This window comes from Heterodontus francisci, chromosome 24 (assembly GCF_036365525.1).
Source record: "Heterodontus francisci isolate sHetFra1 chromosome 24, sHetFra1.hap1, whole genome shotgun sequence".
Taxonomy (NCBI): Eukaryota; Metazoa; Chordata; class Chondrichthyes; order Heterodontiformes; family Heterodontidae; genus Heterodontus; species Heterodontus francisci.
In genome coordinates, this window is record NC_090394.1 from 13,134,337 (window position 1) to 13,152,561 (window position 18,225).

At 42.2% G+C, this 18,225-nt stretch overlaps 1 protein-coding gene across 2 annotated transcripts in view; it reads right to left on the bottom strand.

Moving 5' to 3' along the window:
• Nucleotides 1-12,455: 12,455 nt before the first annotated feature.
• fam234a (family with sequence similarity 234 member A) overlaps nucleotides 12,456-18,225 on the bottom strand; it is a 58,354-nt gene continuing 52,584 nt past the window's right edge. For both annotated transcript variants that reach the window (XM_068055684.1, XM_068055683.1), the window contains exon 12: nucleotides 12,456-17,071. In XM_068055684.1, coding sequence (XP_067911785.1) covers nucleotides 16,863-17,071 — 209 coding nt within the window. In that variant the 3' untranslated portion in view covers nucleotides 12,456-16,862. The remainder of the gene's footprint in view (nucleotides 17,072-18,225) is intronic.

Below are 18,225 nucleotides of genomic sequence, written 5' to 3' on the forward strand. Positions count from 1 at the left end.
AGCACCCAGTGGCAGCAAAAGGTAAATAACTGAAAGGACACTTCAACAAGAAGGTGCCCTTTTAAAAATAATTTTAAAATTATTTAAATGAGGAAGTGCAGGGGTGAATCCCTCTACAGGGCAGCCTGTGGCTGCACCCTCAAAAAGGCAGGCAGGGAGGATGTGGGGGCCTGCCCAGAGCACTGGCATCCTGGCCTGTCACTGGGTGCTCGCCTCCGGGCTGTTGATCTGCCCCCTATTGCGATGGGAAACTGAAGGCCGACTGGAAAATCTCAGTCAAGCTCTGAGAGCAACAAAATGACCAATCCTACATTTGTTTTAGCTTCGCTATGACATATGCTTTTGGGACACTGCAAGCATAATTGCAACATTTTATTGCAATGTATCAACTTACCTTTAAGTGGATAGTCCTGTCTGAAGGGCTGGCACAGGCATGATGGGCTGAATGGCTTCTTTCTGTGCTGTATCATTCTATGATTCTATTTAAAAATAATAAAGGAGGAGCAGCAAGGTTAGATTATCTGTTTTAGTGCTATTGGTTGAGGGCTAAATGTTGGCCAAGAGATTAAACGAAATCCCCTGCTGTTCTGATGAAAGGTCACAGACCTGAAACGTTAACTCTGTTTCTCCCTCCACAGATGCTGTCTTTCCAGCACTTTCTGTTTTATGGCAATATGCCCTGCTCTTCATTACAAAGTGACATGGTATCTTTCACATCCACCTGAGAATACATGTGGGACCTCAGTGCAACATCAAACTTATTTGGATTCCACATTTCTGTTAAAAGGAGAAAAAGTTGAGTTTTCTCTGGCTTTTGTGTTGTAAAGAAAAAAAATCAACTCAGTGTATCTCCATTGGGTCTTTGTTCTCCAGTTAATGTTAGTTGCTCTGAACTTAGTCTCCCAAGGCCTGAAATTATCAGAACTCTTTCTAATCATCTGCATCTTTTTTAATAAAAGCAAAACATGGCGGATGCTGGAACTCTGAAATAAAAACAGAAAGTGCTGGAAATACTCAGTAGGTCAGCATCTATGGACAGACAAGCAGAGTTAACATTTCAGGTTTGTGACCTTTCATCAGAACAGGCAAAGGTTAGAAATGTAATAGGTTTGAAGCAAGTGAAGGGGTGGGGGTGGGGGCAGAGAACAGAAGGTAAGGTGTGTGATAGGGCAGAGGGCAGGAGTGATTAACTGACAAGGAGGTCATGGGGCAAAGGCAAAGAGAGTATGCTAATGATGTGGTGAAAGACAAAGCATTAATGCAGAGAAAGTGTTAATGACAGAATAATGAGCAGCTCTGTCCAAAAGCACAAAACCAAAAAAACAAATTTAAGGCAATCACATGATTAAAAAAAAAGATAAAATAAAATAATATAATAAAATATGGGGCCTGTCATGCTCTGAAATTATTGAACTCGATGGTCAGTCTGGAAGGCTGTAGAGCGCCTCATCGGAAAATGAGGTGCTGTTCCTCAAGCTTGCGTTGACGTTCACTGGAACACTGCAACAGGCCAAGAAGAGAAATGTGGCCATGAGAGCAACCAGGGATTCCAACCCCCACCACCCACACTGTGGTTGACAAGGCCCTCAACTGTGTCTGACCCATTTCCCACACTTCTGCCCTCCCAACCTCCCCTCCCTGCCAAAACTACGACAGGGTTCCCCTTCCTCACTTTCCACCCCACCAGCCTCCACATCCAAAGGATCATCCTCCGCCATTTCCGTCACCTCTAGCGTAATTCCACCACCAAACACAGCTTCCCTTCCCCTCCCCTGTCGGCATTCCGAAGGGATCATTCCCTACACTATACCTTGGTCCACTCCTCCATTACCCTCAACACCTCGTCCCCTTCTCAAGGCACCTTCCCATGCAATCACAGGAGGTGTAACTCCAGTCCTTTTACCTCCTCTCTGCTCACCATCCAAGGCCCCAAACACTCCTTCCAGGTGAAACAGCGATTTACTTGTACTTTTTTCAATTTAGTATACTGTATTCGCTGCTCACAATGCAGTTGCCTCTACATTGGGGAGATCAAACGCAGATTGGGTGACCAATTTGCGGAACACCTCTGCTCAGTCCGCAAGCATGACCCCAAGCTTCTGGTTGCTTTGCCATTTTAATTCAGCACCCTGCTCCCATGCCAACATTTCTGTTTTTCTTTCATCTTTTTAAGGTTGGGTGACCAAAGACTGCAAGTTATATTCTGGAAGCAGACTAATTCAGATTGCTGCACCATCAGTATAATTTGTTCTGATTTGTTTTCCAATGCATCCTAGGATCCAGTTTGCCCTGTTTCACACTGACCAGACTCTTTTAGGGTGTATCAATAATAATTATTAAATCATTTTCTTTTCTCAGCCTCTGCCAATTTAATGTTCCCTGAATGGCTCAGTGAATGTGTTTGTGTGTTGTTCACCTAAATAGAGCCAGCAGGTCAGTAGTTCAATTATTAATATATTCAGTACTAATGTATTTGATAAACCCTTGGATGTTTATTATCTCTTCCTAAATGCATTGCTCTGCATTTATATATTTTAATCAAAATCCATCTACCAATTATCTCAGTCTATCACATAATTGGTTCAGATCTCTTTGAAGATAATCAATCTTTCTTCTCCACTTGCCCACAGAGCTTCCTGTCATCAGCAGATTTAATTAATAACATCCTGAAGTTGTTTTTTATTTAGAGATACAGCACTGAAACAGGCCCTTCGGCCCACCGAGTCTGTGCCGACCAACAACCACCCATTTATACTAATCCTACATCAATCCCATGTTCCCTGTCACAACCCCTACCACCCATCTACACTAGGAGCAATTTACAATGGCCAATTTACCTATCAACCTGCAAGTCTTTGGCTGTGGGAGAAAACCAGAGCACCCGGTGGAAACCCACACAGTACCCAGAACTGAACCCGGGTCGCTGGAGCTGTGAGGCTGCAGTGTTAACCACTGTGCTGCCCAACTATCCTGTTCCAGGTCATCTAATTTCTCTTTAGCCTCACATGAGAACCTTAGTCAAACACTTTGAAAGTCCATGTGAAGTCTAACTACTGACTTCCCTTCCTCCAGCAACCTCGTTAACTCCTCAAAGAATTCCTGTCGGTTTGTAAGACATGTGGAGGTGTGCCGTAAAGTTTGCGCTTGTTGCAACTCGCAACAGCAGTGTAAGCCGGGCGAAATTGACCGAACCTGCACAAACCATCAGGAAATTCTAAACCTATGTGAGTGACTCCCAAAACTACTCATGCTCCTGTTTTCCACAATCTTTTACACTTGCTCAAGGATCAATTTGACCGAATCGGGCCCCACCCACAAATTTGGCCGCTCCCTCAAGTGTAAATTGTGAGATGAGGCTAACTGCGCTGCTGTGGAATGGCTTTTGAAAATTTCTAAGGCGCACGGGAAGTAGTAGGCATGTTTTAAAAGTTTTTTTTCATATCAAAACATATTTAATTAACTCAGAATCTGACTAAAGGCCAATGGAACTAAATATCAGGTGCTGTGTATAATGAGCAGCTGATCTGATAATGCTCGTTTTGCATCACTGTCGGAGATAAATTTCTACCTTATTATGTTTATGATTATTAATTATGCGGATGATTTTTTAGGATTATGCAATTGAGTTTTAGCTGAAATTTGAACTGAACCTAACCAGCGCAATTTTTACACTTAAAGCAGAAACTCTACCCCTTAATCAACTGCTTCTAAAACCTTGTTCTGTATAATGAATGTGCTCAGTAGATATTCATTAATATCAATTTGCAGAACATATGGAAACATTATTTTCATTACCTGTGTTAAACAACCTGCCTGCAATTACCACTTTCGTGGCTTTCTCCTTTCTGGAATATTAGAACTATGCCTCAGTCCTCAGGTACTGTTCCAGTGGTTATCAAATTCTGAAAAACATCACAAAAATCCTTCTTTAGCTCCTTGACGAATTGTATGACATATCCATCTGGCCCTGGAACCTTGAGTATTTAATCCTCCCACTTAATGGAGAACATGTTCTTTAGTAACTTCAGCAGGTATTATGAATTAGTTAGCCCACATGACTGGAATTTGTCTCGAACCCTTTGTGGACGTCATTTTTAAAAAAAAGAGTAAAGCTCCATATGTAGTACTGTAAAATGAATTATAGAAACATACAGCACAGGGGGAGGCCACTCAGCCTCTCCAACCTGTCCAAGCATTCCCACTCCCTGGTTCTTTTCCCATATCCCTGCACATATTGCTTTTTCAAGTATATCCAATTCCCTTTTACTGCTACTAATTGTATCTGCTTCCACTGCCTTTTTGGGCAAAATATTCCAGATCATAACAATAAAATGAGAATTTTTTGACTGCAGAATGTGATGGATTGATCTATATGAATATTCTCTGTGATCCACCAGTTTTGCCCATCTCAGTTTGTTTTTGTTATGAAGAAAATGTTCTGATGGCATGTTTAATCATTCACTGACATGTGAAAACCTTACATGTTTCAATTTCCACACAGCACACTAGCCCAGAGGTATATACCATGCATGTGGGGGTGGGGGGCAAAAGCAGGCCTGAAAATCCTGCAGTTTTTAACTACAGGGTGCCTTTACAATTTTCCCTGTTGTTTGACCGCCGGCGGACAGCCTGATTGACAGGATGGTGGCCTATTGAGTGGGGCAGCCTACAGCACAAGGCCACAACTGAGGAACATTGGTAGGTTTAGTGGGGAGGTGGGTGGGGTTTTGGTGAGAGAGATCGTGGGGTTGTTTCTGATCACAGGGCTGTTTTCCGCACATGGGGGTATTTCCGATCCTGGAGGCATTTCTGATCACAAGGGTTATCTGATCGCAGAGAAATCCAATGGTGGTGGGGTAGGGGGTGGAAACTAAAGGTCGGGGGGTGGGGGTGTGTCTGATGGTGTTCAGGGGACTCAATGATGGTCCAGGGTGGTGGTGGGTGTAGTGTGAAACAGACAGATTGCTGGAAGAGCATGGGGGCGGAGTGGGGCATTATTGGGTGGATTGTTGGGCCTGGAGGAAACTCTCCTGCTCCTCCTGGCGCACAAGCAGTGCTCTAAAGGCCTTACCTTTTGGATCCAGCTTTTCTCACCGCCTTTCACCTGCTGGGTTTCCCGGCCAACATGAGTTAAAAATAGAATGGCTTAAAATTAAGACATTTAGCTGAACATACTTGCTGGTTTTTCACAAGATGTTGCCTGCCACCCCCCACCCCCCAATCTCCATTTTATTATCAGGGCCTGGTGTCAGGCTTTGTAGTTGATTGAGCGTAATTATCCTTTCAGCACAATAAAGACAGATATTCATTCTGATAACCAATAAGGAAACTCAGACTTGAGGTGAGAGTGGCTGGACCATGCTATCTGGAAATTTGATATGGAAATGGGGTGGCACAGTGGCGCAGTGGTTAGCACTGCAGCCTCACAGCTCCAGCGACCCGGGTTCAATTCTGGGTACTCCCTGTGTCTGTGTGGGTTTCCTCCCACAAGCCAAAGGATTTGCAGGTTGGTAGGTAAATTGGCCATTATAAATTGCCCCTAGTATAGGTAGGTGGTAGGGAAATATCGGGACAGGTGGGGATGTGGTAGGAATATGGGATTAGTGTAGGATTAGTATAAATGGGTGGTTGATGGTCGGCACAGACTCGGTGGGCCGAAGGGCCTGTTTCAGTGCTGTATCTCTAAAACTAAAAAACTAAAACTAAAAATGAAAACTCATTCAGACCATAATTGGTGTCTAGAAAGCAACCATTGCTGAAGCTTTGCATTGTCAGCTGGTAATAGCACTATTTAATGAGGGATGGAGCAGGATTTTGCATTGGGACCCAGAGGTCGGGAGCAAATAGGGGTCTCAATCCCGCACTTTGTTGGGAGCAGTCACCTGGCAGTGATTTTCCCTTGATTGGTCAATTAGTAACCAGAGGGCAGGCTTGCCATCAAATTAAGGACAGTGGATGGACTCTCAAAGCTGGAGGGCCAATAGCACTGAAGGAGATGTAACCTGCTGTTGCAAGTAAGGGAGAGAAGGCGCTCCTCCATCTTGAGGCACCCTCTCAGCAACTTTAAAATGTTTGAAATAAAATAATGGCCACAACTGTCGCACTACCATAGTAGAGAGGCAGCCATTCCACAGGGCAGCCTGCGGCCACAGCTGTGACCAGCTAGGTGGGTGGGGACCTCAAAGCCTGCCTAGATCAGTCGGTTTAACAAATCTATCTGATCCCAAAGCTCAAATATTGTATTGATAGGGTGGGAAACTCTGTATTTGTTAGTAAGATTGATTTACTTAAGGGATACTGGCAAGTCCCCTTATCTAACCAAGCCAAAGAAATATCTGCTTTTGTGACACTGGATGGTCTGTTCCAGTGTAAAGTCATGCCATCTCGTATGAAAAATGCATCGGCTACATTTCAAAGATTGACCAAACAAGTGAGTGCCTAATTGTGTTGTGTACATTGATGACCTTTTGGTGGACAGCAACACTTGGAATGACAGGTTGGCCAAGACTAACCTTGTCATAAACCTGGCAAAAAGCAAGTTTGCCAAGGCCAAGTATTACTATGAAAAGCCAAGGTTCAGGCAATATTAGATTTTACTGTACCCAAGACACAGAAAGCAGTGTTATGATTTCTGGGTATGTGTGCGTTCTAAAGGAAATTTCTCCCTAATTTCAGCACAATAGTCACCCCATTGACTAATCTGCTAAAGAAAAACGTGACATTCCAATGGTCAAATTTATGCCAAACAGCATTTGAGAAGTTAAAAGCCATTTTAATAAAAGAACCAGTTCTTACAGCTCCAGATTTTAGGAAGGTGGTTATAGACACCAGTGATGTTGGGGTGAGTAACACTTAGTTACTTCTCTAGGAAGCTTAATGAACATCAAACAAAGTACTCGGCCTACGCGAGAGAAGCTTTAAGTCTTGTAGTGGCTTTACAACAGTTTGAGGTCTATGTAACCAATAATCGGGGGAAATATTGGGTTTATACAGATAACAACCCACTTGTGTTTCTGGAAAAGCTCAGAACAAAGAACCTCAGGTTGTTTTGCTAGAACTTAATGTTACAGCCATTTACACTGAAAATTGCACGTTGCGGGGAAAAGCAATGTAATTGCCGATGCCAAGTCCAGACTTTAAAGAGGTGAAATTTTTACCATGTCTGAATCCTATTAATCTGAATTTTGTTATTGAGTAAGCCTTATGATTCTGTAAAACAGGATATGTATAAATGTAACATAGGAAATATATATGTATATAAATATAAATGTATACAGTAAATGGCAGAACCCTTAGGAGTATTGATAGGCAGAGAGATCTGGGCGTACAGGTCCACGGGTCACTGAAAGTGGCAACGCAGGTGGATAAGGTAGTCAAGAAGGCATACGGCATGCTTGCCTTCATCGGTCGGGGCATAGAGTATAAAAATTGGCAAGTCATGTTGCAGCTGTACAGAACCTTAGTTAGGCCACACTTGGAATATTGCGTGCAATTCTGGTCGCCACATTACCAGAAGGACGTGGAGGCTTTGGAGAGGGTACAGAGAAGGTTTACCAGGATGTTGCCTGGTCTGGAGGGCATTAGCTATGAGGAGAGGTTGGATAAACTCTGATTGTTTTCACTGGAAAGACAGAGGTGGAGGGGTGACATGATAGAGGTTTACAAAGTTATGAGCGGCATGGACAGAGTGGATAGTCAGAAGCTTTTTCCCGGGGTGGAAGAGTCAGTTACTAGGGGACATAGTTTTAAGGTGTGAGGGGCAAAGTTTAGAGGGGATGTGCGAGGCAAGTTCTTTACACAGAGGGTGGTGAGTGCCTGGAACTTGCTGCCAGGGGAGGTGGTGGAAGTAGATACGATAGTGACGTTTAAGAGACATCTTGACAAATACATGAATAGGAAGGGAATAGAGGGATATGGGCCCCGCACGTGCAGAAGGTTTTAGTTTAGGCAGGCATCAAGATCGGCGCAGGCTTGGAGGGCTGAATGGCCTGTTCCTGTGCTGTACTGTTCTTTGAAAATGTTACCTGTACAGTACAGAATAAGCTATTTGGAAAATGTTTGTTATTAAGCACTTTTTTTTGGGAGCAGCTGTTTGAAGGTAAATCCACATTTGATATGTGGGAGGCTTTTAAAGAGAGGTTGATTAGCGTGCAGGAGAGACATGTTCCTGTGAAAATGAGGGATAGAAATGGCAAGATTAGGGAACCATGGATGACAGGTGAAATTGTGAGACTAGCTAAGAGGAAAAAGGAAGCATACATAAGGTCTAGGAGGCTGAAGAAAGACGAAGCTTTGAAAGAATATTGGGAATGTAGGACCAATCTGAAACGAGGAATTAAGAGGGCTAAAAGGGGTCATGAAATATCTTTAGCAAACAGGGTTAAGGAAAATCCCAAAGCCTTTTATTCATATATAAGGAGCAAGAGGGTAACTAGAGAAAGGATTGGCCCACTCAAGGACAAAGGAGGAAAGTTATGCGTGGAGTCAGAGAAAATGGATGAGATTCTAAATGAGTACTTTGCATCGGTATTCACCGAGGAGAGGGACATGACGGATGTTGAGGTTAGGAACAGATGTTTGATTACTCTAGGTCAAGTCGGCATAAGGAGGGAGGAAGTGTTGGGTATTCTAAAAGGCATTAAGGTGGACAAGTCCCCAGGTCCGGATGGGATCTATCCCAGGTTACTGAGGGAAGCGAGAGAGGAAATAGCTGGGGCCTTAACAGATATCTTTGCAGCATCCTTAAACACGGGTGAGGTCCCGGAGGACTGGAGAATTGCTAATGTTGTCCCCTTGTTTAAGAAGGGTAGCAGGGAAAATCCAGGTAATTATAGACCGGTGAGCCTGACGTCAGTGGTAGGGAAGCTGCTGGAGAAGATACTGAGGGATAGGATCTATTCCCATTTGGAAGAAAATGGGCTTATCAGTGATAGGCAACATGGTTTTGTGCAGGGAAGGTCATGTCTTACCAACTTAATAGAATTCTTTGAGGAAGTGACAAAGTTGATTGATGAGGGAAGGGCTGTAGATGTCATATACATGGACTTCAGTAAGGCGTTTGATAAGGTTCCCCATGGTAGGCTGATGGAGAAAGTGAAGGCGCATGGGGTCCAGGGTGTACTAGCTAGATGGATAAAGCACTGGCTGGGCAACAGGAGACAAAGAGTAGCAGTGGAAGGGAGTTTCTCAAAATGGAGACGTGTGACCAGTGGTGTTCCACAGGGATCCGTGCTGGGACCACTGTTGTTTGTGATATACATAAATGATTTGGAGGAAAGTATAGGTGGTCTGATTAGCAAGTTTGCAGACGACACTAAGATTGGTGGAGTAGCAGATAGTGAAGGGGACTGTCAGAGAATACAGCAGAATATAAATAGATTGGAGAGTTGGGCAGAGAAATGGCAGATGGAGTTCAATCAGGGCAAATGCGAGGTGATGCATTTTGGAAGATCCAATTCAAGAGTGAATTATACAGTAAATGGAAAAGTCCTGGGGAAAATTGATGTACAGAGAGATTTGGGTGTTCAGGTCCATTGTTCCCTGAAGGTGGCAACGCAGGTCAATAGAGTGGTCAAGAAGGCATACGGCATGCTTTCCTTCATCGGACGGGGTATTGAGTACAAGGGTTGGCAGGTCATATTACAGTTATATAAGACTTTGGTTCGGCCACATTTGGAATACTGCGTGCAGTTCTGGTCGCCACATTACCAAAAGGATGTAGATGCTTTGGAGAGGGTGCAGAGGAGGTTCACCAGGATGTTGCCTCGTATGGAGGGCGCTAGCTATGAAGAGAGGTTGAGCAGATTAGGATTATTTTCATTGGAAAGACGGAGGTTGAGGGGGGACCTGATTGAGTTGTACAAAATCATGAGAGGTATAGACAAGGTGGATAGCAAGAAGCTTTTTCCCCCAGAGTTGGGGATTCAATTACTAGGGGTCACGAGTTCAAAGTGAGAGGGGAAAAGTTTAGGGGGGATAAGCATGGAAAGCTCTTTACGCAGAGGGTGGTGGGTGCCAGGAACGTGTTGCCAGCGGAGGTGGTAGACGCGGGCACGATAGCATCTTTTAAGATGTATCTAGACAGATACATGAATGGGCAGGAAGCAAAGAGATACAGACCCTTAGAAAATAGGCGACATGTTTAGATAGAGGATCTGGATCGGCGCAGGCTTGGAGGGCCGAAGGGCCTGTTCCTGTGCTGTAATTTTCTTTGTTCTTTTGCACGTGTCAGAATCTAGATGCTTTTTCTTGCTGCTGCAGAGAAACACAAGCTTAAAACCATGGATGGGGAGGGGCTTGTCTCATGTCACTTAGTGATTCAAGCATTGTAGTTAGCAGTATTTCTTCTTGCTAAAAGATAAAGAACAAGCAGTTCCCTTAAACTTCCTGGGTCTTGATTCTTGCTGGGTTGAGCAGACATTTCATCTCCCTCCTCACAGGCCTTGCAATGTAGGATACAGTGTGGCAAATTAGATGGCCATCTTAAGCTGCTTGCAAAGTCATCTTTTATCTGTTTTTTTAAAAATTTCTTCAAAAAACATAAATTGAGATCTCCAGTCAGTGGTTAAAGAAAATTTTCAACAAATCAAATTGGCATGACATTTGGAAAAGAACAGAAATATAAAAGTATGCTTTCATTAATATGAACTTGCATATGCTCTATACGTGTGTAGCTACACTTGCAAATTAGTTTAATACAATCATTTAAACCCATTTACTTACATTAAGTTGGAATTCAAACACAAATCCATAAGGCCACTACAAAAATGGTTTCTTAGTCTCTCTGGGGGTTCATCAATAAACAACAGACTATTTTGCAGGATGAAACAGAAGAATGTATTAAAAGCCACATTATTAACACTTACAGCACTTCTCACTATATTCCATCTTTGAACAAAAACTGTGCAAAGTACAGGAAAAGCACAACCTATATATTTAAACATATGATCTTGTAAAAGCAAGGCACTTAAAGGGTAAGCACTTAATTTCACAATCCATTTAATAGTTTGATGTACAGACAATAAAATAACATTTCATTTCAAAGTCAGGGTAGCATATTAGAATATATACATTGAGGAAAACACACCATGAACTTAATGTAGTTTCACTGCCAAAGTAACTGATACTGTGTACACATATAACATCACCTATGAGGAAGAGTACGATAAGAAATTAATTTTGGCACTTCAGTAATGTCAATTTCTTTGATATTTCTATCAAATTATTTTTTTCTATATTTATATTCTTATGTACTAATACTGTTTTCATCTGCTCCACAATCAGGTTCGATTTAATTGGTAATAGTTCACCTAACTTTGTCATGCTTTATTTAACGAGGGTCCTTATTTGAGGTGAATATCATGTACTTCACTTTAAGTTCCCAAAACTCTAGCAATTTTTAAGCAATTTCTATCAATCTTCTACAGATAAAATTAATTTTAGATGGAACAGTACTTAATATAGAATAGACTGTGAGAGTCTCAACACCCAAATATATCAAGTATTTCAGAAATTTATAAAGATTCTTGTCCTTGGCTTCGGTTTGAAGTCAACTCATTTTTGAAACTTAATTAAAACACCAAATTTACTGTCAAAATCTCTAGCACAAGATTCAAGCAGACACAAACAATCCATTTTTCAGTGACCTCAAAAGCAAACCCACCCTTTCTCCTTCTCTCTCCACCTCCGCCCACCACCCACAGGTATTTCAACTTCCCCCTACGAAAGACTTGCCTTTCATGACCTCAGGTCATCATAAAGTGTGTTACAGCCAATGAAATACTTTTGAAGTGTGGTCATTGTTGTAATGTAGGAAGTACAACAGCCAAATTTGCACACAACAAGCTCCCACAAACAGCAATGAGATAATGACCAGATAACCAGGGTATTTTAAGTTATACAAAAGCATAATACTGCAGATGTGAAAATCTGAAATACAAACAGAAAATGTTGGAAATACTCAGCAGGTCTGGCAGCATCTGTGGAGAGGTAAACAGAGTTAGTGGGCTGGATTTTAAAGCCTCTCCGATGCCGGGAACAGGGGCCGGGGCGGGGTGGGGGCAATGAAGATTGCAATGGAGGAAGCCCGCCACTGATTCCGATGCCAGCAGGCCCAGTAATGATCTTGACGACGCCGCCTTGTGGCAGCCGCCCGCTGCTCGCAAACGGGTCCCCATTAAAATATGTAAATGCTACTTACCTCAAATGAATGTGCAGGCCGCAGCGATTCTGCCAGTAGGTTGGTATCTTCATTCGGCTGGCCTGTTTGGGGAAACGAGACATGACTTCTGTGGGGAGGGGGGAGGAGGAACTTTTCTCATTTGGGGGGGGGGGGCGGGGAGGGGGGAGCAGGGTCAAACTCCTTGGATTGGTTGGGGGGAGGTTGATGGGAAGGGGTGAAGTACAAAGGGTCTGAACTGTGGTGGTGGGATACGGTCATTTAATGACAGTAGGTATTCTGAAGGGAGGTGGAGGGGTGGGGGTGAAGGCTGAAATGAAGTTCAATACCATTGGGGAGGTGGTAGAGGGCATGGGAAGACTTTTCTGTTCATTTTTTGAACTTGACAGTAAATGGCCCTTTAAAAATGTGAATAATTTGAATGTTCAGTTAGGGCTCCAAGCCTTTTAAAAATGGCGCTGACACCTGCACATTGGCGGCAGATGCTGTTGCCGGCGATGGCCCGCCCGCCCCCTCCATGTTATCGGTCGTGGGGGGGGGTGTGCGGCCACCCCAGCCATGCTAATGAATCACTGCGTTTGGAATAGCGGCAGCTCCACGATGTGGGCCGCAAATTTTGCGGCTGATGCCTATTTTGCCGTTGGGCTCTTAGAATGCAGCCCAATGTTTCAGGTTGATGAACTTTCATCAAAATCAGAATCTTACGAAAGATAATCAACCGGGTGCTCCGGTTTCCTCCCACAGCCAAAAGACTTGCAGGTTGATAGGTAAATTGGCCATTATAAATTGCCCCTAGTATAGGTAGGTGGTAGGGGAATATAGGGACAGGTGAGGATGTGGTAGGAATATGGGATTAGTGTAGGATTAGTATATAATGGGTGGTTAATGGTCGGCACAGACTCGGTGGGCTGAAGGGCCTGTTTCAGTGCTGTATCTCTAAAATCTAAAGGACTGCTACCCGACCTGAATCCAATGGGACCCGACAACGCGTCGGCTTCGGGTCAGGTCGCACTTCCGGGTCCACCATTCGTGGTCAGGCCGGATCGGACATGCTCTATCACCATATCAGGTAAGTGACTTTAATGTTAATTTACTTTTTGGACTTTAAAGGTGGTTTTGCTGCAGTTATTTTAAGCTTGTGCAGGTAAGGAACAAAGTGAAAACGGAAGGCAAGTTAACTGATGGTCGGGTCGGGTCGGGCATGGTAGAAAAATGGAAGAACTCGGGCCAGGTCGGATGTGGTTCAGTTGGGCTTGGGTCGGGTCTCATTTGCAGACCCGAGCAGGCCTTTAAAATCAACCTGAAACGTTAACTCTGTTTCTCTCTTCACAGATGCTGCCTGACTTGTTGAGCGTTTTCAGCATTTTCTATTTTAAGCCATGTTGGTTGAGAGATAAATATTAATCAGTGCACTTGGGAGAACTCCCCAGCTCTTTAAATAGTGCTATGGAATATTTTTCTTTCATCCAAGGGGGCAGACAGGGCATTTGTTTAACGTCTCATCCAAAGATGGGACTTCAGACAGTACAGGACCTCTTTGGTACTGCACTGAAGTGTCAGCATGAATTACATGCTCTAGTCTCTGGAATACAACTTGAACCTACCACTTTCCGACTCAGGTGAGAGCACTAGCATTGAGCCAAGGGTGAAAACTTACTATCCACTGCTTTTGAAATTTCAGCAGTTAGTTCTATTTGCTGTAATAAAAAGCATAATTACTTCAGTAATTTCTTGATTAATCCAGTTTGCCCATTATGCAATGCTGCTACATACAATAGGTTTTATTTTTCTCCAGTGTAATAAGGCATTAATTTAGAATTGTGCTCAATACTGATCAAATCTCTGAAGGTCATTCAACACATTTTCAGCAGTAGCAGCATTTAGAAAGTTGGGGCTGCCATTAGCAGTAAATCCATAATATAAACAACCTCAGAAATATGAGCTCTTTGATACCTCCAGCCTTCTCTTTCACTTATGAATTAATCTACCAGTTTTAAATAAACTCATTTTCACCTGGCCACTACTATCTAATTTACCTCATCTTCCGAACTCTTCTCAGACTTAATAATGCACTATAAGGCTTCATTTTCCAACTCTTAAAATAATTAGTATTTATTTATATTGAGAGGTGATAAAAAGACTGAATATTGGAAAAAATGACAAATATAAATAGAAAATGTTAGAAATAGCAGATCCATCAACATGCATTTTAGGCATTTGCCAAATCTAGGATGACTAGATTTAATTGCTATAAAAATCACGGTCAATTACAGTGTACAGTATTACCTAACCAGACCATAAATACATATTATCCAAGTACAAGATATATTATGGCATTTTATATAACAGCATGTTTTTCTAAATTATTTCTGACAAGGTTCTGGCTAATGCACCCAATTTCTTTTGTGATCTCTACTAAACATAATATCTCCCTAAAGCATCTCCTTTATTTCAAAGCATTCATATAGCATGTACTCTTCCCAATGCAGTATACAAGAAAAAATTACTAAAGACTGCAGTTTCATCCCTTTTAAATTTAAATTCATACTTCTATATTGTGCAGCCACATTGTAATGTGTGTAATAGGCAAAGATTCTTTCTCTAATTGGCAAAAAAACCTTTGTTGCATTTCAGCTTCAACAGAAGTGAAAAGAGATATAGAAAATTAAAAGAAATGCCTTTATATAGCAGCTCCCCACATTGTTAAAACATCTCAAAACACTTTACAGGGTCAATATTAGCCCCCACTCCCACCAACAACAACACAACAGCTGGGAGAAGGTCAGAAATTGGGGAGAATTAAAAATTGTGAAACGTGACCCCAAGCTGCTGCCTACATGCCTGCCACTATTTTTATGGCATCGGGTTGTGAGCCGTGCCCGTGTCCCATCTTGGAGAGTTGAGACCCTCATTATAATATTTCAGTCAGGCTGCCACAGTGCAGTTGGGTTAAATTTAGCGGTTGTTGACCAAGTTTCCAAGGAGCAGCTGGCTCCACAGGCAAGTGCTTTTTTAGAGCATTGTTTTTGAGTTAGGAGAAGGAGTGTGCCCTGGCCCCTCGAGCAAAACTCCTTCCAATCATGGCTTCTCCTCGCTGCCATGATGTGCGAACCTCCCCTTCGACCAGCAATATGGAGCCCTCTGCCCCACAATTTGATGATGCCCTCCCCCCACCCCTTGATCCACAATCTTTCTTTTTCTTCCAATTGCCAGTCCGACACTGCACCACTCACACCCCCGCCTTCCACCCAATCCCAATCTTTCTTGACCGTTCCTAATGGTCCCCAGCTGCATTCTGTTTACCTGTTGAGCAGGAAACAAAGTACACAAATAATAATGATAATTAAATTTGGCAGGTTGTCCACTTCCACAGCTTTCTGGGTTCCTCCCTCCACCCTGGCAAATATCAGTGCCAATGAGTTTATTTTTTCGGAGTGCAGCAGAGGTGAAACATGGAGGCAGAGAATAAAATCTAGTTAACCTTGTCCATCTCTATGCTAGCTACCCTTTAAATGATATCAACACACCTACTTCATAATCAGCTCTTGCTGGCATAAAAATATATACGCTTCCCCTCCACCCCAAATTTTTATTTGAAGTACACCAGAAACTGCAGTATAGAGGGCAGGACCAATTTAAACCATCTGTAGAACAGCAATGGTAGCCATGATAAGTTGCTGCCACAACATTCACAAATCCTACCAGTGTCCATACTAGATTTTCCAAAAGAGGAGTGTACAACGTACCCTCATATAAAAAAAAACTTTGTAAAGTTTGTCACTCCTTTAGAAAGAATTTTGGCTTAAAGCATTTGGCTGTCAGGATTATTTGTGTTTAACTCGATTCTGAATTCCTATCAGTAAAAAAAAAAGTAGTTTTGAATGGGCGCACATAATCTGACTTCCCTTTAACAAATATTAACTCTAAGGGGATGCACAGACTTTCTTCTCCAATGTGTTGTTCTTGTTGAAAGATTACCATTCTCTGATCTCATTGGATACATACAACGCCCACAATCTGGTCAATGTACAAATTAAAATATTGCATTCAGATGTCCAGTATCCTGGCGCCTACATGTTTAATTAGACTTGAAAGTATACAAGAAAATAGTAGTCAGCCTGAAATTTCACTATCGTCCAAATGATAGATAATAAAGAAATGTAAATTTCAAATAATATTCACACTCTAACAGAAGAAATTAGAGATGTAGCTTAAATATTAAATAAAACTGAAAGTTTCTAAAACTTCTATGCATTTCTTTGGGGTTTTGCATACAAAATCTATATTTTTTAAATAGATTACCATTTTACTTGTGTTTCAAATTAGAAAATAAAACACAAGTGAGTCCGAGAGAGATTATTCAGTGAGCACCATTGCAATAGTTACCCTAATTGTTCACGGTAAGGGAAGGAGCACAGCCTTTTTAATATTACAACTTTGTTTTTTAAACACATCATTGTTTTACGCTTTATTTTGGATTTCACCTTTTTGAGAGCTAATCATCAGGTGAAATTCAAGGCAGAAGGTTTAATTATGAACAGTCTTCAAAGTATTCATAAAATACAATATTTTGCAAGCAAATACTTTTGGCCAGTGAGAAATAAAACAAAAATATTTTACATACATAAATATATCTAGTAACAAAGACAAGAGCACATTTCTTCATAGATTTTTCCAATTAACATTAGCTTTTGTACCTCATTATATACAAGTATTTCTTAATTTCATCATCACTGAGGTCATCGTGCCCCTTGTTTAGACGTCTAACCGTGCTCAAAGAGATGGCTTTTTTCAGTTTTTGTTTGGTGATCGTCAATAGTCCTGGTTCACTCCCTATCGGTTGTCCCGTCAGCAGTACATTGCAAGCATGTCTGCTTTTCTCAAATAAGGCAGCTGCAATAAAATATATGATATTGGTGTATTTTTCTCTTAGAAACATTAATAATTCCATACCATCAAAAGGACATTCAAGTAGTAGTGGTAAAATAGTAACAGGCATTTGATAATTATATGTGCATTAAATTCATAAATTTTTCCACGAGTAGTTAGGATCTGGAATGCACTACCTGACAGTGTGGTGGAGGCAGGTTCAATCAAGGCATTCAAGAGGGAATTGGATTATTAGCTAAAAAGGAAGAATGGGCACGGCTACGGTGATAAGGCAGGGGAGCGGCACTTGGTAAATTGCTCTTTTGGAGAGTCAGTGCAGACATGATTGGCTGAATGGCCTCTTGTGCTGTAACAATTCTGTGACTTTGGATTGGATTTTAAGGAGCCCTCGACGTCAGGATCATTGGTTTGGGGGGAGGGGGGGGGGGAGGGGCGCTGAAGATAGCCCCGGATGAGGCACGCCACAGACCTTGATGCCAACAGGGCCCAGCCCGATCCTCCCGGCAGTGGCGAGGCACCGTGTCAGCCTCCCTGCCGCAAGGTGACAGGTCCACAATTTCGATATTCAAATCAATGATAATAAATTTAAATATACTTAGGTCTCATCTTGATGGTGTTATGACCAGGTGAGAAAGAGGTCTAGGGGTCCCTTTCAGCCTTCACCTGGTCTTACTGTAAGCGAGTTTTATTTTTAAACACACTGTGTTTTGAGCTCCCCCTATGTGAATCCTTATTCACCACTTTCTAGTTATAAGGTAAAGAAATGAGCACAAACAGGCTTTCTTAGGTTTAAAGAAAAGTGAAGTTTATTAAAAGTAACCTGGTTTGACCACATCCGTCCCAGTTATTTAAATGAGCTGCCACGCTTCAGATTAAGGCGACTCTTTGGAGTATTTTTGAAGCTCGCTACCAAATTCAGCCCCTTTTCTCTCCCCATTTTAGGCTGTTGACTTTCATTATATCTGAATCCATCAACCTACTTTTGAAGCATTTTTTGTATGACTACCATTAGCAGAATTCTTAATCAGTTGGCAGAAGGTACGGGGCTCATTTTAACCAAATCCGCCTGACAGGAACAGGGCTGCGCCCATTTTACGATCTGTTTCCTGCTAGACAACTATGGTTAAAATTATCCTCTATTTTACTGCAGGCCTGGA